At 38.4% G+C, this 25,183-nt stretch overlaps 1 protein-coding gene across 1 annotated transcript in view; it reads right to left on the reverse strand.

Moving 5' to 3' along the window:
- SLC35F1 (solute carrier family 35, member F1) overlaps window positions 1–25,183 on the reverse strand; it is a 608,564-nt gene that overhangs the window by 40,177 nt on the left and 543,204 nt on the right. The window contains exon 7 of the mRNA XM_006839890.1: window positions 17,338–17,492. Within this exon, the coding sequence (XP_006839953.1) occupies window positions 17,338–17,492 (155 nt within the window). The remainder of the gene's footprint in view (window positions 1–17,337; window positions 17,493–25,183) is intronic.

Below are 25,183 nucleotides of genomic sequence, written 5' to 3' on the forward strand. Positions count from 1 at the left end.
TGAAATCTTTCAACAAAATGGTGCAACATTGGAGGCACTCACTCATCGATGCCAAGAAATTTGGAAGACAGATACCTGACTAACTAATTGGAAGAGGGCCATATTTGTATCCATTCCAAAGAGAAGTGACCCAATGGAATGCAGAAATCATCAGACAGTAATAGTATTATCACATACAAGTATAAGTTTGCTAGGGATAATTCAAAAACCACTGCAACAGTACATTGATAGGGAACGGTCAGAGGTTGAAGCTGGATTCACATGAGAATGTAGATGAGGGATATTACTGCTGACATCAGATGAATCTTGGTGGAAAGAAGAGAATACCTTTTATTGACTAGGCAAAGGTTTTTGATTGTGTGGATCATACCAAGCTAAGGACAACATTGCAGTGAATGAGTATTCCAGAACACTTAATTGTGCTCGTGAGGAACCTGTACATAAACCAACTGGCAGTTATTGAATAGAACAAGGGGACTCTTAATGGTTTAAAATCAGGAAACGTATGTGCCAGGGTTGTATTCTTTCACTATACATGTTGAACCTGCATGCTGAAGAAATACTTGGAGAAGCTGGATTATATGAAGAACTTGGCATCAGGATCGGAGGAAGACTGACTAATAATTTACGCTATGCAGATGATACAACTTTGCTTGCTGAAAGAGAAGAAGACTTAAAATATTTACTGATGAACATTAAAGACCACAACTTTTGGTATGGCTTGCACCTCAATGTGAAGAAAATAAAACTTCTCACCATTGGAGCAATAAATAACAACATGACAAATGAAGAAAAGATTGAAGTTGTCAAACACTTCATTTTGTTTGGATCCACCTTCAACACTCATGGATTCAGCAGTTAAAAAATCAAATGATGTACTGTATTAAGCAAATCTGCTGCACAAGACCTTTTTGAGGTGGTCAAGAACAAAGATGTCAGTTTGAGGACTAAGGTGTGCCTGACCCAAACCTTGGTATTTTCAATAGCCTTATGTACATGTGAAAGTTGAACAATGAATAAGGAAAATTGTAGAAGAATTGATGCATTTGAATTATGGTGTTGAAAAACAATATTAAAGGTACCATGGACTGCCAGAAGAACAAACAAATCTGTTTTGGAAGAAGTATAACCAGAACGCTCCTTAGAAGTCAAGATTGCCAGACTTAGTCTCTCATACTTTGGGCATGTTATCACGAGACACCAACGCCTGGAGAAGGACATCATGCTGGTCAAGTGGAGGATCAGTGACAAAGAGTGAGATCCCCAATGAGATGGACTGGTATAGTGGTAGCAACAATGGGTTCAAGCGAAGCAGCAATTGATAGGATGGCGCAGGACCCGGTGGTATTTCATTCCTTTGCACATAGGTTCGCTATGGGTTGGAACCACTTGCTAGCACCTAACAACAAAAACATGTGGTAACTGAAAATACCAAGACTTGAGTCAGGTACACCTGTGTCCTCACAGTGACAGCTTTACTTTTTAATTCTTTAAAGAGGTCTTTTGAAGCAGATTTGTCTAGAGCAATACATCATTTGATTTCTTGACTGCTGCTTCCATGAGTGTTCACTGTGAAACCAAGTTTAATGAAGTATTTGATTAATTCAATCTTTTTCCATTTATCTTAATTTTATCTATTGGTCTAGTTGAGAGGATTTTTGTTTTCTTTTCATTGAAGTGCAATCCATACTTAAGGTTGCAACCTTTGATCTTCCACAGTAAGTATTTCAAGTCTTTTTCACTTCCAGCAAGCAATGTTGTATTATCTGCATATAACAGGTTGTTAAATGAGCCTTCCACCAATGCTGATGTCACATTTTTTCTCTATATAATCCAGTTTCTTAGATTATTTCTTGGATATATCCAATTTGAATGCCTTGTATTTTTGTTCCTTGCCTTATTGCTCTGGCTAGGACTTCCAATACAAAACTGATAGGAGTGGTGAAGGGGCTTCCTCATTCGGTTCATGTTATCCAGGGAATGTTTTTAATCTCTCTCCATTGAGACTACTGTTGACCACTATTTTTGTGTATATGCCCTTAATTATGTTGAGGAATATTCTTTCCATTTCTATTTTTTTGAGCATTTTAATCAAGAATGGACGTTGGAGTTTGTTAAATGCCTTTTCTGCAATGATTGATCTGACCCTATGGTTCTTCCATTGTTTTATTTTTGTGGTGTATACCTAGTACACACTTGGTCATAATGTATTAATTTTTGATGTGTTATTGGATTCTATTGGCTAGGGTTTTCTTGAGAATTCTTATATTGAGAATTTTTACATCTATGTTCATGAGGGATGTTGATCTAAATTTTTTTTTTTAGTGCTGCCTTTGGATATCAAGGGTATACTTGCTTCCTAGAATGAATTCAGGGGTATTCCATCCTTTTCTATGTTCCAGAGTAGTGTGAGTAGAATTTATGCCATTTCTTCTGGTGGAATTCACCAGAGAAGCCAAGTGGGCCAGGATGCTTTTGGTGTTGGGATTTAAAAAAAAAAAAATTATGACCTCTTCAATCTCTTTTCTTTCTTTCTTTTTTTTTTTTTTTTTGTGATGGGTCTGTTAAAAATTTTCTACTTCAGATTGTTTTATTGTGGGTTGTTGTTGTTAATTGTCATTGAGTTAATTCCAACCCATAAAGACTCTGTATAGTTTCCTAGGAGCAGCTGGAGAGCTTGAACCACCAATCTTGTGGTTCAAAGCCAACCTTGTGGTTCAAATGACTTTGCAGTCTAGCACATTAACCCACAGCACCACATCAGGAAGAAAATAAATTTTACCTTCCTTAAAAATGACACCATTTATATAGTAGCCAGTGTGCCAAACACTGTGGTGAAGATTTCCATATATTTCATTTAATCTTCATAATTATTCCTACAGGATGGATAATAGCATGATCTCCATTTTGCTGAAGAAAGAACTAAGAGTCGGAAAAGTTAAGAAACTTTTGTTCAAGGTTATATAAGTAGTAGGATATGGGATCATTAGTAAACCCCGTATAGGGTTGCTATGAGTAGGAACCGATTCTATGACCCTTAACAACAATAAATATAAAATTTAGGAGTCCTGGTGTGGCACTGTGGTTTAATGCACTGGACTGCAAAGTTGGTTTCATCCTCAAGGTTGGCGGTTCAAACTCACCAGTTGCTCCTTGGAAACCTTATACAAGGTCACTATGAGTCGAAACTGACTTGATGGCACTTAACAACAACAATATAGAATCTGGAGCCCTGGTATGGTGCTGTCAGATAACGCACTGGACTACAAGGTTGGCTTGAACTGCAAGGTCAGCTGTTTAAACTCACTAATCACTCCTCGGAAACCCTATACAGGATTGCTATGGATTGGAACTGAATCCGTGGCACTTAACAACAACATATAGAATCTAGGAACACTTTATTAATGATTCCTGAACCTGTCAGTTATACAGCCTTGAACAGAAGTTTCTTAACCTTTCTTTGGCAAATGGGGATCACATTATTATCCATCCTATCAGAATAATTATGAAGAGTTACTGAGATACTACAAGGAAAATTTTAACAACAATACAGAATCTAGGTGGTATATGAACCCGGATCTTTATTTTCACTGACCTTTCATTGACATTTAGCGTATGTTCAAGCATAGATAGATCCAAGCAATGATACAAGTGTTACCTTAGACTTTTCTAATAGAAATCACATATACTTTCCTATCACATTACAATAGCTTCTGATCTCTCCAAATACTGTTTATACTCATCACTACATTAAAATGACAATCAGTATTAGATCTGCTTCTAGATCTTATGATTCAGATATCACAATATTTTAAAGTATTTTGACAACTTTATTTTTGTATAATTGGCCTGCTTTTAATCTTGTGTCTTTTATTTTAGGCATTTAAAAACTTTGTGATAAAGATCTCTAGACTGCCACACAGACACATAGCACAAAATCGTTAGAGATTCCTTGTTTGGGAGTGGAGTTAGAATTCAAACCCAGGCCATCTGACTCCAGAGTTCAGACTTAGGCTTAAGTGCATGACAACTCTGCTATTCTGCCTGCACTTAAACCTGTGTTCACATTTTGGTGAGTACCATTTCAGTTATCTCTTTATGAACACAAATACATGCTTTATTATACATTAATATATGCAAGTTTTTAGACATACACGTTGTGTGCGAATATGTGAAAAAAGATATTTCTGAGTAAAGATGTGAGAGGGAAACAGGATCACATAGACTTTCAGTGCTTAATGGAAGGAATGCCAACCAAGTCCAGACAGTATGTTTGGTAGCAATGAAACAAGAAAAGGTGCAAATTTTTGCCATAGAGTTAGAAAAGTGGTAGCTAAGAGAAAGAGAGAATGTCTAAGAGATTCGAGAATGACTCAGCATTTTGGAACGTAGACCTATCTGGGGTACCAGGAGGTAGTGAGGCTTGCCATTATCTGAAACTTAGTGGTGAATGGGGGAGGAGCTCAAAATGCCATGAGTTTGTATATCTGGGAGTGGGATGGACCATAGAAAAAGTGGCGTACAAATATAACGACATCACAGACAGTCTCAAACAAAAATAACCAAGAAATGCAGTACTTACAGAATTGTTTTGCAAAAGAAAATCAAAAATTTTTTTTATGATACAACCCGGTAACTCAAAAGATGGAAAACAGACTGGTGCATTCTTGAATACAAAAGCAAAAAAACTTTGCCACCCAGGGAAGCTCTTCTCTGGTTACAAAGACAATAAAATGTTTTAAGAAAGCACAGACTTAGGAAATACAGCTTTATGAACACGTTCTAATAGATGTGCAATGGTACCTTTGCAGTGAATATAAAAAAGTGCCCCCTTCTTAAAAATACTTCACAACCATCTCCTGGGTGTGTGTGTGTAATTCTTAAAGGGAAAATTTGCACTGTTTACAGATTGCACAACCATACATGACAATCCTGCTTCTTGATAATACCAGTAGTGATAAATCCAGCCAAGAGATAAATCAAAACAAGGAATTCAGAGAAGAAGAGCTTACATTTCAGACTGTAGAAAGTTATGGAAAAATGGCTTAGCAACCATGTTGCTGTTGTTGGTGTTATTGAGTTGTTTCTGACTAATAGTGACCCTGTATACGGTTTCCAAGGAGTGACTGGTGAACTGCCAACCTTGTAGTTCAAACCGACCTTGTAGTTCAGTGCTTATCCTACAGCACCACATGAGGACTCCGTATGGATTATAGTTATAGATGTTAACTATGAAAATAATTGACAATTTAAAAACAAAACACAAAAGTCAAGAAATGAGGGAGAACTGATACATGAAAGTGTTATCTTTTATACTACCAGTTGCCATGGAGTTAATTCTTGCTTATGATTAACTCATGTATGTCTGAATAGAACTCTACTCCATAGGATTTTCACTGTCTGATGCTCTTCCAGAAGCAGATCACAGGTACTGTGGGTGGACTTGAGCCTTCAACCTTTTGGTTAGCAGCCAAGCGTGCAATGCAATTATCTTTTATAGAAGACAGTAAATAAAACTCTTAAAATTGAAATATATAACTGAAAAAAAAAAAAGGTCTCCTATCCAAGGAGAACCCTAGAATTGTGTAGTGTGATAATTTTGGTTCAGCCTCAGTATAACAGTGAGCTTGATTCATCAGTACTCTAATCTTTGGGAGATGGATCATTCAGTCCTGCTGACAAAATTAGGTGTCTGAGTGTGTAAGATGGGGCCAGATGGTGTACCTTGGTGATGAACACATCCCATGTGCACTCCTGGAGACAACTAACTGGCTGTTTTCTTAGCTACACCCCAATCTGCCAAGAAGTCTTTCAATTTGAAATTGCAACCACTCTAGTCCATTCCATTTTTCCCTTACAGCCTGTCCTGAGATTTTGGGTTCAAAATATCTCTTTGGATGAATAAATTTATGTAAAAGGAACTTTGACTTCTGGCTATAATTCTGAGCGTACCTCACAATTTATCCTCAACTTGTCTAATCTTTCAGATAAACAGAAACTGCTAGTGTGTCAGAGCTGGACTATCTGCTCTCTAAACCTATTTTCTTTCTTTCCTCAATCAACAGGTTGGCTATATTTTGTAACATCCCTTGCAATTGGTTGTGTTCATGTGGCTGAATTCTGGCCAACAGAATGAGGAGGCAGTAATATATACCACTCTAGAAACAGCCATAAAAGATTCCTATCTTCCAGGCACTTTTTTTTCTCCATCGGCCAGCCTGATACAGAAAGTCAAGAAGAGAACTCTGAGGCCCTACCAGCAGAGTTGTCCAACTTTTCTTAAAAGTTAAAATGAATATTTTAGGTTTGTGGGTCATACAGTCTCTCCCAGTACTCAACACTGCTGCTATAGTGTGAAAGCAGCCACAGATATCATTTAAACAAATAATACCAGCACAATTGTATGCTAATTAATGTTTACTTACAAAAACATGCTACTATAGGACAGCAGAGCCTTTGCCTTACAGGAGGGCAGATGGAAGGAGCCTGGGTCCTTGAATGGCTTCAGGCGAAGTGCCCTTCCCTTCCTTTTAGACCTAAAGATACTTACCCTAACAAATTCAGCCAGATAGATACCTCAGAAGTTCAAACATTCATTGCTGTATTACCTTGGTATTTCCTATGAGAATGTTTTTGTGTTTCTGTGATATCAATTTTTCTAGTCTCTCTCTAGTGCAGAAGTGATAGTTTAATAAAAATAAGAAGGGATTTCATATTAATCATATCATATTTGTTTTCTTGTGGCCAACTTATTTCACCCAATATAATGCTTCCAAGCTTCATCTATGCTGTGACATTATCAAAATTTAATTTCTCTTTGTGACAGAATAATATTCTATTGTGTATATATGCCAAATTTTGATTATCCATTCATTGTTGAAAGGCATTTGGGTTGTTTCCACCTTTTACTTATTGCAAGTAGTGCTGAAATGAACATTGGTGTAATGTGTTTGTTTGTGTTGCTGCTTCCAAGTTTCTTGAATAGAGAACTAAGAGAGGAATTGATGGGTCATATGGAAATACCTAGAACAGGCCAATATATATGACATCAGTTTAATAGTGGTTAGCAGACATAAGAAGGAGTGGGGAAACCAAAACAATTGTATTAGAAGCAGTGCATGTCTGTTTTGAATAATGGAAAATTGTTGTTGTTGTTGTTGTTGTTGTTGTTAAGTGTTGTCAAGTTGATTTCAACTCAAAGCGATTCTGTGTACGGTTTCCAAGGAATGGCTGGTGAGCTTAAACCACAGACTCTGTGGTTCAAATCAACCTTGCAGTTCAGTGAATTAACCCACATGGAAAATCAGACATCACATATTGGTGATGGTTGTACAACATGACCGATATACACTGACTCCTCATTTATCAACATGGCTCGGTTCCAAAGACCAAGCTGTTTACAAAAGTCAGTATTATGTGACAATGGAGGATGACCACATCACATCAGATAACAAAAGGGAGAATGGCTACATAACTGCCAAATCACTAAGCATCATGGCCCAGCCATACCCATCACAGCCAGCATTACTCTAGTCTTAAACCTTGGAGTTTGTTAGTGTTGGATGTATGTCCTTAATGTGAAAATAGTTTGAGAGTAGATTTTAAATGTGAAATGTTATATAGTGAGATAGTAGTGGAATTGATTTCATTCAATGTACACATGAAACATGTTGAATGGTTAATTGTTACATTATCTATGTTTTACAACAATAGAAAATGAATGTAGACAGTCTTAAAAGGCAACATATTAATTTAAAATATTCCACTTATAATTACATCTGGGCACCATAATCTTAAAATTCAGTCACATCTTTCTGGTATTGTCTGCTTTCAGCCAAAATGCATCCAATGTCAACAATGATATCCTCAGTTCCAAGTACTCTTCTGAATCTGGCATGGATTTTTGGCAACTCCCTATCAATGTACTGCTGCAACAGTTTTTGAAATTTCTTCTGTAAAATTTTACACACATGTAATATTAATGATACTGTTCAATGATTTCTGCGTTCCAAAATGGCTACTGTCAGTTCACTAATTCTAGGATATCAATACTTAGGTATGCTATTTCATTCTTGACAAATTCTACTTTCCCTATATTCTTACTTCATGCATGAATGTTCTGATCATTAAAAGATGTTTGCACCTTTTTCTTCTCATTTTGAGTTGTGCCACATCAGCAGTTTAAGGTCCATCACCTTCATTAAGGTCTACTCTCCTTTGAGGTAGCTCTTCCCAAGTCATATTTTGTGAGCTTTCCAACCTAAGGGCCTCGTCTTCCAGCACTAAGCCTGACAATGTTCTGTTGCTATTTATGTTTTCAGTGAGTATACCTTCAGCAGTGGTCTCGCTCTCCTTCTTCCTAGTCTGTCTTAGTTTGTAAGCTCCACTGAAACTTGTTTACCATGGGCAGCCCTGCTGGTATTTAAAATACTGGTAGTATAGCTCTAGCATTATAGCAGCACACGAGCCACCATAGTAAAACAAAATGACAGATGAGTGATAGAAGAGGCTACTTGTGAAGGTGTTTTTATAAATAAGCTGCACAGTATTACTCTTTTGTTCATGGGTTGCCAGAGGTTGAGGCGTTCTCTCCTGGCTTTTAAAGTGCAGTTATGTTCCTGAAATTGCTTACTGCCATTGTGGATCAGCAGGTTTTCTTGGCTCAAGATTTTGATCCATGTCTAATGAAAGATTCCACTCTTAATACAATCTGTACAAACTCTCTGGCATTGACTCTCAGATGTTAGGGATTTTTAAAATCTCTGGTCTGTTCAAGTTTCAGCGGTTTGGAATCTCATCATTTGTATTACTCCGCCTGGTGATTATTGGTGCTTTGTCATCTTTATTTATAAATTAAGAGTTAATCACCTAGAACCGTGCCCAGCATGCAGTAGGCACAGAATAAATAAATAGTTGTTCAATAAATTTCTTCTAAATGTAATACATAATAGCATATTATCAAATTGACCTCATGACTAGAGTTATTAAATGTTTCTTGCCAAATCTCTCATAACAAAAACGCAGTAGGAGAAACTGGCAGAGGTGAGATGTGAGTCTCAATGACTGACGGGAGAATCGGGATGAATGATGGGGCTCTACAGCTGTCCTCATAGGATGTGACCTGGATTGCTAGCATAAACAGTTGAGAATGTAAAAGAGTTTTCTGATTATTTATTGAAAAGAACGACATCATTTACAGTTTAAAAATCTGGTATAGAGCTGAGACTAAAATAAGCAGAATGTTTTTAATGAAAATGTACAGAAGAAATGCTAAGATTTCACATTAAGTAGATTATTTCAGGTGGGTTCAGGCAGGTTCAGTGTGGATTTGAAAGGGTCTTGGAGAGAATTTATAGCGTTCATTATTTTTTTCTATTAAACTTCTAGATTATTTTGATAAAACTACAAAATTACCTCTTAGGAAATTACTTTCAACCTTAACTTTAAGGCATCTTTGTGGCAATATTAAGCTTTAAAAAACAGTAATGATAAAATGTGTAAAGTAAGTCATCGTCTCTTTAAAATGTAGGGCAAAAAGTATCCTGTATGTTCAACACTGGCTGCTATTTTTCTGAAGTCTGTTCAGTACATGCTGGCATTCTGTGAAAAATTTATTAATTTTTTTAACAACTCGAGTGTGCTGTATCTCTGGTTATCACTTAAAGATTCTATTGAAAACAGTGAAGAAATCAAGGTTTTCCATTGAAATGACTGGTATAATTTTTAAAAAATTTTTATGTAAAAGGTCCTAGTTTTGACTTTCAAACAAGTTAGAGAGAATTCACACAATTTTTTAAAAACAGTAGGATAAGTTCTGGTAGCATAGTGGGTTATGCATTGGGCTGCTAACCACACTGTCAGAAGTTCAAATTCACCAGCCATTTCACAGAAGAAAGATCGAGCCTTCTGGTCCTGTAAAGCTTTACAGCCTGGGAAACCTTATACAGGGCCACGAGGACTCAGAACCGACTTGATGGCAAACTACTACCACCACCACGATCACATATAGTTACAAGATCCTAAAATAAGATTAATAGTCAAAAAATAGAATGAAATAGGAATTATTTATTTTGAACCACACATTTAATCTGAGAAATGCATTATTGCTTGTCACCATCTATGGAAAAACAACCACCACTATCACATTTTATGCTGGCCCAAAATTAATATAATCACTTTTCATCACATACGGTGAAAAACAAAACAAAACTGTATGTGTTTTCAGAATTTTAATTGGTGAAACCAGGAAAATATTAAAGTATGTAAATGAAAAAATGATAGGGAAGAACTACCATTTGCTGAATTCTTTCACTGTGTCACTTTAATTTGATGCTCTAACTTAGACTCTTTTCAGTAACTCTGTAGGTAAGTCTCACCACCTTGAAGGTGGAGAGAAGAGTTGGCCTAATGTTTACTTAAAGAGTAAACAGAAGCCACATTTTAAATCTAGGTCCCTTTGACTCCAAAGTCTGTGTTCTTTCTGCCATACAATCAATACTGAACTAGTCCTTCCACTCTGATTCATTCTCTCTGCACAAGACTTAAGTGTTTCTTTGTTAAAATCATATTTTAGCAGGAAACTAGACTGTTTTTACAAATCAGTTAGGGGATTCAACAGACAAAATAGAGTGTAGGTGATGAATGTTCTTTCACCTCATCCAATGTTGTCCTCATTGTCCAGCAGTAGCTTCTTGATAGCACGTTCATTAACTGGGCCTGCTTAGTGCTAATGTATTCTATTGTCCTAGAATAATTAGTAATAGTCTTCCTGTGGTTGGCAGGATAATAGTTTCCCAAAGATGTCCTAACCCTAAGAACCTGTGATTATATTTACATGGTAAACAGACCTTAGAAATATGATTATGTGAAGGATTTTGAGATGCAGAGAATGTTCCAGATTAACTAGGTGGATATAGTCTAATCACAAGGGTCTTTATAAGAGGTGTAGGGAGTCAAAAGGGAAGGGGATTTGAAGATGCTATACTGCTGGCTTTCAAGATGGAGGAAGAAGTCATGAGTCAAGGAATGCAGGCTGCCTCTAGAAGTTGGGAAGGTCAAAGACATGGAGTTTTCTCCAGAGCCTCTAGTAGCAACACAGCCCAGAACCCAGTGACACTTCTGAAGTCCAGAATTGTAATATAATAAATTTGTGTTGTTTTAAGTCACTAAATTGATGGTAATTTGCTATGGCTGGTGGTGGCTATGCGTCGTGGAGCTGGTTCTGACTCATAGCGACCCTGTACAAGGCTTCCGAAGCTGCAAACCTTTACGGGAGCAGAAAGCCTCTTCTTTCTCCCATGGAACAGCTGGTAGTTTTGAACTGCTGACCTTAAGGTTCACAGGCCAATTCGTAACCACTATGCTACCGGAGCTCCTTGGTAATTTGATATAGCAGTACTAAAAAACTAATACCCTTTCCATTTCCATTTGCAAAGTGCCCTTGTTTGGATAGTAAATATAAAGCAATACAGTTCATAATAGATCACCTTCTGGCCTTGAAAAACCAACAAACTGGTGAAGTGAAAAGCTTCAGTGTAAATCTTTCCTTGGTTTGGTATTTGGAGTCTCTATGGCCCAGTAAAGCTTGTTTCTTGTTCTTTCCCTGAATTGCTTTAAATTTATTGTTCTGGATTCAGTAGTAATGTTGTCAAGTAATAAAGAACAGAAGCATATAGTAGCCACTTCTCAAAAGTCTGGTAAAATTCAGAGAGTCTAATTTAGAATTAGGTTATTTGCTTCACAGAGATGTTGGGCTTTACTGCTCAATCAGCACATGGCAGTGAGGACAAGAGAGAGCTAAGCTGGAGAGAGCAGACTGATGGGTGGGGAAAGGAATAGATTTTTCTGAGGGTGGAAAGAAAGGAAAAGCTAATAATCAATGCTGGGCAGTGGAGCTTCATTTAGTCAGTTAGTTCTGTCTAGGTAAACAACATCTGTAAGAAAACAGCCCTCCCCTCTCAACTTGAAGATCTTTATAATCAATCCAAAGGGGGTTTAGAGTAAAAAGCATCATGATTAAGTGAGAGGAAAACCCTTAAATGTAGTTTGTAGTAAGACCAAGAAAGATATCAGAGGACATTGGTCTAATCCCCAGTCCTGAAGCAAAAGGCCTCTTCATATCATGCTTCTCAAATTCTAATCTAGCTTCTCTTTGAACTCCTCCAGTGACTGGAAACTGCTGCTTACCAAGTAAGTCTATTATATTTTCAGAGGAGTAACTGTTAACAGTTTACATTTAGCAATAATTTAATAACCTAGGTCTTGGTTCCATCTATTTGCAACCATACTAACTAAGTCTGTACCAGTGACTCTCAGTCCTGGCTTCACACTAGAATCACTTGGGGAGTCTTTAAAAACCTATGCCCAGGTTTCACCCCAAATCACTTACATGGGTTCCATCACATTCCAACCTGAGCATCAGCATTTAAAACTCTTCAAGTGATTCCAACATACAGCCAAAGTTAAGGATTACTGCCCTCAATTTTCTCCACACTACACTCTTTAGAAGGAAGTATGGTGACTCTGTATGATAAACACTGGACTGCAAACCACAATGTCGATGATTTGAGCCCACCAGCAGCTCTGTGGGAGAAAGATGAAGCTTTCTGCTATCACAAAGATTTACAGCTTTGGAACAAACTCAATGACACACACCAACAATAACACCCTCTTCATATTGTTTAAGAAACCCTTATTTTAATGGAGTCTACTCATTTTAGGCTGTTGACTTTCATCTGTTACCTTACAGTACACTCTGTGAGGCAATGAGATGTATTCTCTACCAGTTCTGTAAAGAAGTTGGGGTACACAACAACCAGTGACGATTGGAGACTCAGTGGCTATATTCATGTTTATAAAAACATAAGCAAATAAATAAATTGAACTTTTTAAAAATTTGAAACATGTGCTTCAGAGGGCACTATTATAAAGAAAGTGATGGAAAGACAACTTGCAGGATGGGAGAAAATATTTGTAAATCATGATAAAGATCTAGTGTCAAACGTGCAAAGAAGTCTTACAAGAAAACAGTAAGACAAATAACCCAGTTTAAAAATAGGAAAGGCTCTGAATAGACCTTCTCTAAAGAATATAGATAAAAGAATAACCCAGCTTCTTCTACATGCTCCAAACACACACACACACACACACACACACCATTGTCATTTTTCAATTTTACAAAATTTAACATGATGTTTGCATTGAGCATAAGTTACTCTCATAATGATAAAAAAAAAATCCAATAAATATTTATTCAGAGTGAAGTGGTGTGGTGCCAACTGTAAGTACAATGAGAGTGAAGAGAAAGGAGAAATAAAGGATTTATCTTAATTAATATTAGAATATAAGATAAATCCTTTATTTCTCCTTATATCCTGATAGTATATCTCATATTATAATATTATATCTTATATCAGCTCTGGTAGTGTAATGGTTATGAAACAGTCTGCAAACCTCAAGGTCAGCAGTTTGAAACTACCAGCCACTCCGTGGGAGAAAGATGAGGCTTTCTGCTCCCGTAAAGATTTACAGCCTCAGAAACCCTGTACAGGGTCGCCATGGGTCGGAACCGACTCAATGACACTTAACAACAATATTAATTGGAGTCCTGGTGTGACACTGTGGGCTAATGTGTCAGATTACAAAGTCGTTTGAACTACAAGGTCGGTGGTTCAAGCTTACCAGCTGCTCCTTAGAAACCCTATACAGGGTCGCCATGGGTCAGAGTTGACTTGACGGCACTTAACAACTCAACAACAATATTAATTACTCATAATATTAATAAGGTTCTGCCTGTATGCCTCTCTACAGGACTCCTGGCCGATCCATAGATTCTGCATTATACGACACAAGTTACAAACAATGTATGAATATTGTCTGTTGTTGTTGTTGTGTGCCGTGGAGTCGGTTCCGACTCATAGTGACCCTGTACAGGGTTTCCGGGAGCAGAAAGCATCATCTTTCTCCTGGGGAACAGCTGGTAGTTTTGAACTGCTGACCTTGCGGTCCGCAGCCCGATTCTTAACCACTATGCTACCAGAGCTCCTGGGCAATTTCTTTAAACTGTAATTTTTGCCACTACACCTGGCAAAAAAGGAGAAACTTGAGTACTTTATCCCTGTCTTCAGCCATGGCCATCTTTTCAGTCCATGAGTCTTCCAGATCCGCTTCTTCTGCTACTAGCCTGGTTTCTTTGCTACTCTGCTGGTTTCTCTCCCATCCATACCTGTCTTCTCAGCTTATTTCTTGTCTATTACTTTGGCCTTTCTAAATACTTGTTGTTAAGTGCTGTTGAGTTGGTTCCGACCCATAGCGACCCTGAACAGGATTTCCAAGGCTGTAAATCTTTACGGGAGCAGAAAGCCTCATCTTTCTCCCATGGAGCAGCAGGGAGTTTCGAACTGCTGACCTTGAGGTTCAAAGCCTGATTCGTAACCACTACGCTTCAGGTGCTTTGCCTCTGGACATCTTCAGTGTGCTCTTTCAAGTTCAGTTAGCTCCGACCCCAGTTTTACTTGGTTAAAGATACCCTAATGGACCAAGCATGCCCCATCAGCTGTGCACACCAGTGCTGGTAATATTAAATATAACACAACTGGTGAAGCACTTGGCTAGAAGTAGCTAGAGTAGTGTCTCTTGTTTTTCTTCTTTTATCTGTCTTCCTTTGGTCTCTCACTACCTGTTTGTCACTTTGTTATACTGTAGTGGCTTGTGTGTTGCTATGGTGCTAGAAACTACGCCATGAGTATTTCAAATACCAGCAGTGTCATCAGTAGTGGATAGGCGTCAGTGGCGCTTCCACACTAAGACAGGCTAGAAAGAAAGGTTTGGTGATCTACTAAAACTTAGCCAGTGAAAACCCTATGGATCATAATAGAGTATTGTCTGATATAATGCTGGAAGATGAATCCTCTTGGTTGGAAGGCTCTTAACATAGACTCAAATATATTAATGATCATGAAAACAGTACAGAACTAGGCAATGCTTCATTCTGTTGATAGGGTCCTATGAGTCTGAGCTCTCTCAATAGGAATGAACAAGTTTGGTGTCATCTGCTGAGACATTCCATACATGACCTGCTCTATAGTGGACCACAGACAAAGTGGCATTACAAAGGTGTGGTAATTTATAGTGTAACCCTCCCTAGTCACCTCCCCTAGTGACTTCCTCCCATACCAGACCATACAGAATCCTTAGTAACATTTATTATAGATTTTAATCATAGAATAAAATGTGATAAATAAACATAGTTGTAAATTACTTACATGCACTATTTTTTAGATTATATGAATACTAACAACAAAATTGTTTTGTAAAATATTTCAACATTGATTACATTATTAGTAGCTAAGCAGAAGACTCTGGTGCTGTGGGTTAATGTGCTGGACTGCAAAGTTGGTTTGAACCACAAGGTCGGTGGTTCAAGCTCACCAGCTGCTCCTTGGAAAACCTATATAAGATCACTATGAGTGGGAACCAATTAGATGGAACTTAACAACAACAACAACAACAAGTAGAAGATTAAAAAAAAAATTCTCCTTCTTTTCCTTTAATTACTACTTCATTATCAAAAAGTTATTGGTACAGGTTCCCAAATACTACTTGCCACAATACTGCAGCCAAAACACCAGAAACTTTGACAAAATCAGTTACTATGAAAAAACACAGGCAGTAACGAAAGCAACAGCATGTGCTTGTAGTGTATGCAGATGGCACCACGTGGTTTGAAACTTCATTATAATTTGATAATGACAGCTCTGACCAGGGCACATTAGAAGCTTTAAAATGTAGCTTTGTGGGAATATTGATACATATAAACTAGGCTTATGAAAACTATTTTTGCTGTAATAACTAACTACAGGGATGATGTTGTTGTAGTTAGGTGCCATCATGTTGATTCCAACTCACAGTGACCTTATACACAACAGAACAAAACACAGTGTGATACTGCGTCATCCTCACAATTCAGGATATTTTTAAACTACAGGCATTTGTTGTTGTTATTGTTAAGTGCCCTCGAGTCGTCCAACCCATAGCAACCCTGTATCAGGTTTCTGAGGAGTGGCTGATGAGCTTGGACCGCCGACCTTGCGGTTCAAAGCAAGCTTGCAGTCCAGCGCATTAACCCACAGCACCAAGCCACACCAGGACTCCTAACTACAGGAATAGTTTTATTAAAAAAAAAACAATACATTTCTGCTGAAACACTGCACAAAAATTTTATGGCCAGTAACCAGATGCTTCTCAGAAACCTTAAACAGGGTCGCTATGAGTCGGAACCAGCTTGATGGCACGTAACAACAATAACAACAATAATGAGCTGGACTGCAAAGTTGATTTGAACTTCAAGATCGACAGTTCAGGCTCACCAGCTGTTTCTTGGAAACTCTATATAGGGTCGCTATGAGTCAGAACTGACTTGAAGGCTTAACAACAAGAAAAACTATGCATGCAGCAGCCAAGAAGTCACATGATGCATTGCAACAACAACTTTGATGTTACCTCCTCTGACAGTGTTGCCTGGTGTCCTCTGCACCACTGCATTCCTCTGGCAACACCACTCTATTGACCCTTATCTTAAAGGATCGGTTAAGGAATGGCAGATGGGTTGTTTCTAATACACCGCTTCTCAGAGATTGCTAACAGCTGAAGTGACTGCTTTTTTAAAGATGCACTTGATCTCAGTGTGCCACAATAAACACCTACCTTAGGTAATGATGAGGAGGTAGAATCTTGCATTCTAAGAGACTGCTGTCTTTGCCCTAAATGGTTTCTTCCTTTCTTTGAGGGCTGATAAATTAACTGCAAATATGTCACCATAGCTCTTTGCAGTCTTTTACTAAAACCCCAATCTTTAAGTAAAGAAGCTCTTTCTAATGCATTAGCATTTCCTATTCATTTTTGAGGAAACTACAAGAACTCTCCTTTCTCCGATGAGGTCATACTCTGCCAATGGCTTTGGCAGAATCCATTTTGTGGTTTCATTTTGGGACTTTTACAAGTTTTCTGAGCTTTTGGCTGGACAAAGAGTAGCTTCTAGATTGAATAGTGTCTGAAAACTGTGCCCCAAATTCAAAAGCTTTTCTTCTTTGTCTAGATTTGATTTTTCACTACCAGGTGCCTGCAGTTACTGACCTCTTGTGATGAAGTGCTGCCTTGGTCTTATGCTTGAAATGTGAATCCCTGAAACATTGAGTGGTTACAGAGCAGAGTTGAGTGCTCTGACTCTGTATAAAACTAGGGAATTCTGCATCAGGACATCCCTGCCTATATGCACGGCTTTGTTTCCTAACAAGTATCATCTCTGCATAGTCCTTAAGGAGTCCTAACTCAACTTACCTTATAGTGAAAGAGAAACAATCCACAGAACAGAGTGTACAAATCGGCTGTGAGCAGGGAGAGATTCACAGAAGTGGCGCTGGTTTTCTTTATGACGACAGGCATAAAGCTGTACAGACCAAACATGCAGGCACTAAAGCCAACATAGAGCAGTCCTGTGGGGGAAGAGCAAAGACAGGATGATGTCAGGGCATTTTTAGGATCCACAATAGGTGAAAGAAGGGGACTAGAATACACCATTTATCATTCACAAATTATTATTTTTCTTTCAATGTATTGGCTGATGTCTATTATTGGTGGATACATAGCTAAAACATAAAAAATAAAATTGCTTGTGAAAAATGAACTGCCTACTTTCCCCCACATATCTGTTACTTAATATTTTTTTCTAGGAAGGAGTGCCTCTTAGTGGCTATTATGTCAGGATGCTGGGTGGAGGCTCCTAAATTAGAATTCAACTATACGGTTATTAACTTTTGATATCCATGTATTTTTTAATCTCTTTTCTATTTAGTACTATGGATTACTCACAATGATGAATGACTACCTACTCCTTAAAATTGAAGGGTTTACATAGAAAAGAGCTCTGCACTTGGAGTCCAAATGCTGACTTAGAATACTACCTGTGTAACTTGTATAATCACATCATTGCCCTGAACATGAGATGATCTATCAACTGCTTTCAGATCTGGGAATCCTGGCCCCAACACAGTGCCCTACCTTTCTATCACCTTACCTTTATACCATGAACAATCACATAGGGGATCTGCTGTTGTATAAAAAAAGTTAGGTAAATACGTTATGTTGTTGTTGTTAAGTACCGTGGAGTCATTTCCAACTCATAGTGACCCTGCACAGGGTTTCCGAGGCTGCAAATCTTTACGGGAGCAGAAAGCCTCATCTTTCTATCGCAGAACAGCTGGTAGTTTCGAACTGCCGACCTTGAGGTTAGCAGCCTGATTCGTAACCACTACACTATCAGAGCTCCTTAAATATGTTATAGACCGTCTAAAAATTGCTAGGCTTTGCAAAACTGAAAGAAAATAAAAAGCCTTTAAAATACAATCTAGCAAGTCTCTCAGCCTCTTAATTTCTGTCCTTTTATATACAATTATGCCTAGATACACAATTTTAAATATTAATTTCATGAATACTTAATATTGTAGGCTCCCAAGCAGGGATTAAAGCTATTTAAACTTAAGCTCATCTTTTCCTCAATGTCAATACAGCCAAAATGCAGAAAAGCAATACTAATTTATCCACCTTAAAAAAAATGGCATGGAATAAGCATACCTAATACAACTGAGGTGTTATATGAGCGCTGACTACAATAAAAATAACCTTTCCAAAGGAATCCTTCATGAAATGAGTCCAGTGTGTACTTCCTCTGAATTCTGTGAATTTTGATATGACAGGTCCATGGAATAACATTCAGTTTCTCGGACAATAAACCCTTAACCCCTCAAAAGAGAAAATCTGATTTGCCCATATGAAAAGTATTTATGGGTAAAAATCATCATTCTATCCTAAGTTTAAGGAAAACCACACCAGACACATATATATAAATTATTTTAAACATTAAAAATGAAAACTCAGTACAACAGCCCCCTCTAGTGTGGCAGAAATACCCCAAGAGAAAAATGGAATAGCCACTTCCCAATTCTAGTAATGAAAGTTCCTTACATGAGTTATAGTGATACAAATTGTTCATTGATTCACCATTAGTTTTAATTCTCTAAAAGTAATCAATTTTCCTGTTCTTGAGTTTCATTCTCCTTATAACCAAGTGACTAAAAGTTCAATACTAAAATCTATGATTAGTACATGGTGTGGCGCTGTGGGTAAATGCACTGGACTACAAGGTGAGTTTGAATCGCAAGGTTGGCAGTTCAAGCTCACCAGCTGCATCTCAGAAACCCTTTACAGGGTCACTATGAATCAGAACTGACTCCACGATACTTACCAACAACAATACATGAAAAGACATAAAAATAATTAAGTTCCTTTATGGCACCTGCGATTAACAGACTTGGAACAAACTTTAAGTGAATCTACTAATAAATCAAACGTGATCAGAACGTAGTCCAGACACCAGAGCCTTTTATATGAAAGCATCACTGATTTGGATTACATAGTAAGTGGGCTAGAAAGTTAACGGAATCCTACGCCTCCATCACTTTACCTATCACACCAGACTCTCACGATGGGTTCTGATGTTTCATAGACACTCACTTATTCAACTGTTCATTCATTGAGTACCTACTATGTCCCAGGTACTCTGCTATTGACTAGGAATACCAAGGTAAACAGACAAGAAACTGAGTTAAATGACGGCAGATTGGTATTCATGCCTCAAAGAACGAAAGGAGTTTCTTTTATAGATAGTAATTCGGGGCCCTACGTAGTGGTTATGAATCAGGCTGCTAATCCCACCGTCAGCAGTTCGAAACTACCAGCTGCTCCGAGGGAGGAAGATGAGGCTTTCTGCTCCCGTAAAGATTTACAGCCTTGGAAACCCTATGCCGGTCACTATGAGTCGGAACCGACTCCACGGCACATAACAACCAACCAATCAACTTTAGGAAAGGTGGAGGAGATATTTACCTTGAATACTGAAGGACTAAAAGGGAGGAGCAAGTGGAAAAAATTTTTGGCATGTTGTTGCTGTTGTTGCTAAGTGCCATCAAGTCAGTTCCGACTCAAAGTGACCCCGTATAGGGTTTCCAAGGAGCTTGAACCATTGACAGTTGTGGTTTAAACCATCCTTGTAGTCCAGCGTATTAACACACAGCTTCACACCAGGAAACGCAAAGCAAATGAAAAGACGGAAGAGGACCTGGTGTGTCCCAGGAACTGCAGAGGCCTGAGTAACTGACAAGAGTGAATAGAATGGACGGAGTTATGCGATGAGGTTGGAAATTAAAGGAGGGCAGATTATGCAGTGCTTTGTAGGTCTTGGAAAGCAATTTCCATTTTATTCTAGTTGCAGTGAGAAGCCATTAAGAGTTTTGTAGCAAGAGTTTAACATAATCTGACTTTAAGGATGAGTTTGACTACTCTGTGAGGATGAGAGGTAAAAAAGTATGGGAGGTGGAGTCCAATTACAAGTGTAGGCACTGAGAGATGCTAGTGAGTTTGCTTGGAACAGCAAGAGAGACATGGCCAGGCAGGCTTCTGCAGACTCAACAAGATCTGGTGATGGACTGGATATAGACCGTGAGGGGAAGGAGCACATCAATGATATCCATGGGTCTGACTATCACACGAAATGGTGAAGCATCACACCATTTGGTGAGATGGTAGACCAGTTTTCAAGAGAAATAAAAAAATTCTTAGTTAAACATGTTGAATTTTCTGGTGTGGTGCTGTAAGATCAGAACTGGACTGCAAACCACAAGGTCAGCAGTTCAAATTCACTAGCGACTCCTAGAAAACCCTGTACAGGGTTGCTATGAGTTGGCACTTAACAACAATAACAAATATCATCCAAGAAGACATGCCCAGTAGGGATATGCAATTTGAGACTTGGAGAAGAGGGGTGATTTCACAAGTATAACTGGTGAGTCAGATAGGTCTTTCTTTCATTCTACTAATCAAGCTGTCTTAAACATTCTAAGCATATTATTTAAAACTCCAGAAAGTAAAATTAGAGGGAGGGGGGTAGAAATCCGTGTGCCATTACAGTTAATCACCTTGCCAGGTCAATCGATATTTGAGTGTGTTAATAGCTTGTTTTGTGAGCACAGCAAAGTCAGCCACATGAACATGATTAAATTCAGAGTGGAAATGCAAGTCTTGCTGCAATTTGCTGATTTGCTGTTCTTAGATGGACATTAGCTTGTTAATGGACTTTAGCAATGCATCTAACTGACCAACTTGCTGTCCTTTTAGGGTTTTCAAATAATTGATCAACATGACACAACAAATGAAGTGAATTATTTTTTAACTGACAATAACATAACAGCTGCAGTTACCCATCAGCATCGAGTCCCATAGTGTCTTGACTCATACTGACCTTACAGAGCAGAGTACAAGTGCTCCATGGGTTTTCCTCGGCTGTCATCTTTATGGAAGCAGACAGCCACATCTATCTCATGTAGAACAGCTGGCGGGTTTGAAACACCCATCTTTCAGTTAGCAGCCGTGCACTGAACTTCTGTGCCACCAGGGATTCTCTTACAAAATCTACATTTATAGCTATATTGTTGTTTTTGTTAGGTGCTGTCGAGTTGGTTCCAACTCATAATGACCTAATGCCCAAGAATGAATCACCGGCAGGTCCTGTGTCATCCTCACAATTATTCTTGAGCCCACTGCTGCTTCCGCTGTGCCAGTCCATCTCATCGAGGGTCTTCCTGTTTTTCACTGACCCTCTAGTTTACCAAGCATGGTGTTCTTCTCCAGAAACTGGTCCATCCTGATAATATATCTGAATTATGAGAGATGACGTCTCACCATCCTGCTTCTAAGGAGTATTCTGGCTGTACTTCTTTTAACAAAGATTTGTATGAGCTTCTAGCAGTCCATTGTTCTTTTAATAGTCTTTTTCAACAGCATAACTCAAATGCAACAATTCTTCTAAGGTCTTGTTGTTGTTTGTTGTCAAGTGCCATCGAGTCAGAACCAACTCATAGCGACCTCATGCACAGCAGAACGAAACAATGTCCAATCCTGGGCCAACCTCACTACTGCTGCCACACTTGATGCCATCAATGATGCCACCTGGCTGATCCATCTCGTTGGGGGTCTTCCTCTTTTTCTCTGACCCTCCATCTTACCCAGCATAACCACTGTCAAACTTTCACATGCATATGAGGCTAATGAAAATACCATGGTTTTGGTCAGAAGCACCTTAGTCCTCAAACTGACATCTTTGCTCTTGAATATATTTTAAAAGAGGTCTTGTGCAGCAGATCTGCCAAATGCAATATGTCACATGTTTTCTTGACTACTGCTTCCATGAGTGTTGACAGTGGATACAAGCAAAATGAAGTCTTTTACAACTTCAGTCTTTTCTTCATTTATCATGATGTTGTATATTGGCCCAGAGTCTTGGTGTAGCACTGTGGGTTAATGCGCCAGACTGCAAAGCCGTTTGACCTGCAAGGTTGGCGGTTCAAGCTCACCAGCTGCTCCTCAGAAACACTATACAGGGTCACTATGGGTCGGAATCGACTGGACAGCACTTAACATATATTGGTCCAGTAGTGAGGATTTTTATTTTCTTTACATACTGAAGGTTGTGGTCTCTGATTTTCATCAGTAAGTATTTTAAGTCTTCTTCACTCTCAACAAGAAATATTATATCATTTGTATATCACAGGTTGTTGAAGAGTCTTCCTCCAATCCTGATGCCACATTCTTCTCCATAGAAGCCAGTATCTTGGATTATTTGCTCAGCATACAGACTGAATGAGTATGGTAAAAGAATACCACCCTGGCACACAACTTACCTGATTTTAAACCATTCTGTGTCCCCTGCCGCTTGGTTCAAACAACTGCCTCTTAGTCTATGTGCAGGTTCCTCATGAGCACATTTAAGTGTTCCAGAATACCTATATCTTGTCAATAGCTACACAGTTGAAAACCTTTGCATAGCCAATAAACACAGATAAATACCTTTCTGGTATTTTCTGCTTTTGGCCAAGATCCAAATGACATAAGCAATGATTTCTCTTATTACACGTCCTTGTCTGAAATCAACTAGAACCTCTGGCAGTTTCCTCTCAATGTACTGTTGCAGTCATTTTTGAATTACTTTTAGTAAAATTTTACTTGCATGTGATACTAATGATATTGTCTGATGATTTCCACATTTTGTTGGGTCACCTCTCTTTGGAATGGGCACAAATATGGATCTCTTCCGATCAGTTGGCCAGGTAGCTGTCTTGCAAATTTCTTGGCATAGTGCTGCATCTTTTTGTTGAAAGAATTCAATTTGTATTCCATCAATCCCAGAGTCTGTTCTTTGCCAATGCTTTCTGTGCGTTTTACACTTCTTCCTTCAGTACCATTGACTCTTGATTATATGCTACCTCTTGTAATGGTTGAACATCGACTATTTCTTTTTTGGTACAGTGATTCTGTGCATTCCTTCCATCTCTTCTGATGCTTTCTGCAACATTCAATATTTTGCTCACAGAATCCTTCAGTATTTCAAGTCGAGGCTTCAGTTTTTCTTCAGTTCCCTTAGCTTAAGAAATGCTGAGTGTCGTCTTCCCTTTTGGTTTTCTAATTCCAGGTCTTTGCACATTTTATTATAATACTTGACATGTAGAGTGTATCAATTAGGCACTAGAGTCCACATCAAGCACAACAGAATAAATTTAATATGGTGAACAAGTTCCATAGGTATTTGAATAAATAAAATGGAAATAATAATGGTGAGGCAGTCTAGAGATTAGCAATAGCAGTAAATTACTCATACTCTAGCAGGTACAGAGATACAAGGTGGAGGTCATGTTACTCATAACTTTCGAGTCCTGGTGTGGTGATGATGGATAAACACTGGACTGCAAGGTCGGTTCGAACTGCAAGGTCGGTGCTTCAAACTAACCAGTTGTTCCTCGGAAATCCTATACAGGGTTGCTATGATTCAGAATCGACTCAACATAGCATGACAACAACAACAGTAGAACGATGCAGAGTCCTGTGGCACTGCAGGATAAGCACTGGACCACTAACCGCGGGTTGTTATTGAAGCCCACCAGTCCTCCTTGGAAACCCTATACAGGATCCTTATGAGTAGGAACTGACTCCAAGGCACTTAAGAACAATATATATATATATGATCCAGATAGACAGACATAATATGATGTGACATGACACGATATGATACATACACATATATATAGTCACCTCAACTTCCCAGGCCTCATATTCAGTATTGGTAAAGAGAGAGAATGTAGTCTTAATTATCTTTAAGGTCTTTGCTGATCTGTTGCCCCACTGTATTTTCATGGAAAGGCCAAATCTCTACTTATGGCTTCCAGGAAGAACAACAAGCGAAACTAGTAATTAATCAACATATTAAAATGGAAGAACCTCCTACAAACCACAAATCTGAGTTAGTTGTTCCATAGGCACATCTTTTCTTCTTATGACATTTACTTTCACATCACCATAAATGTGTTCATGCTCAATATGGCCAACAGGTTAATGGTAATCTTTATTTATTAGATTTCTGACTGGGACGATAACATGCCCACTCCCCAGAAAGACATTCAAATTGTATACATTTTACTTGGTTTTACTCGTGATGTAATTAGAACCAGTTTTTCTGTTCAATAGGTAAAACAAATAATACCAAATAGCAGTAACTGTTATCTTCTTGATTTTTGTACTCCATATTTTATAATTGGCTAATGTAAGAAAAACAACAACAAAAAAACCAATCTGTTAAAAAACAAAAAAAAAAGCCAATGGCTTCTATTTACTCTCAGTGAAATAAATCTTTTTTTTTTTTTCACACCTGGGATTTCACAGAGAGATGTGGAGAGGGAAAAGGAGGAGAAAGCCATTGGCAGATTAGAAGATGAAGTCAGCTTTGGATTCTGGTCTCCCAACTAACACATTGTGAGATCTTTACCAGGACATAGTGATCAATGCTCAGCACTCTGGGAATGATGGGAAAACATGCTGGCCCCTCTTTATGTCTCCTCCCTCTTTGGTCCATGAGCTATTTCACAGTTCCCCAGAAGGAAGTGAAATGTCAAGTATGAAACATCCTGTTATTGTTTATCGTTTATGAAGTGAGAGAGCAGGACAGGCCCCGTCTTCTTTCCTTGTCATTCATTCACCATTCACTCATTTAAAAAACACTTACATTTACTGAATGCAAGGTCAG

Source organism: Chrysochloris asiatica, unplaced genomic scaffold (assembly GCF_000296735.1).
Source record: "Chrysochloris asiatica unplaced genomic scaffold, ChrAsi1.0 scaffold00027, whole genome shotgun sequence".
In the NCBI taxonomy this organism is placed as follows: Eukaryota; Metazoa; Chordata; class Mammalia; order Afrosoricida; family Chrysochloridae; genus Chrysochloris; species Chrysochloris asiatica.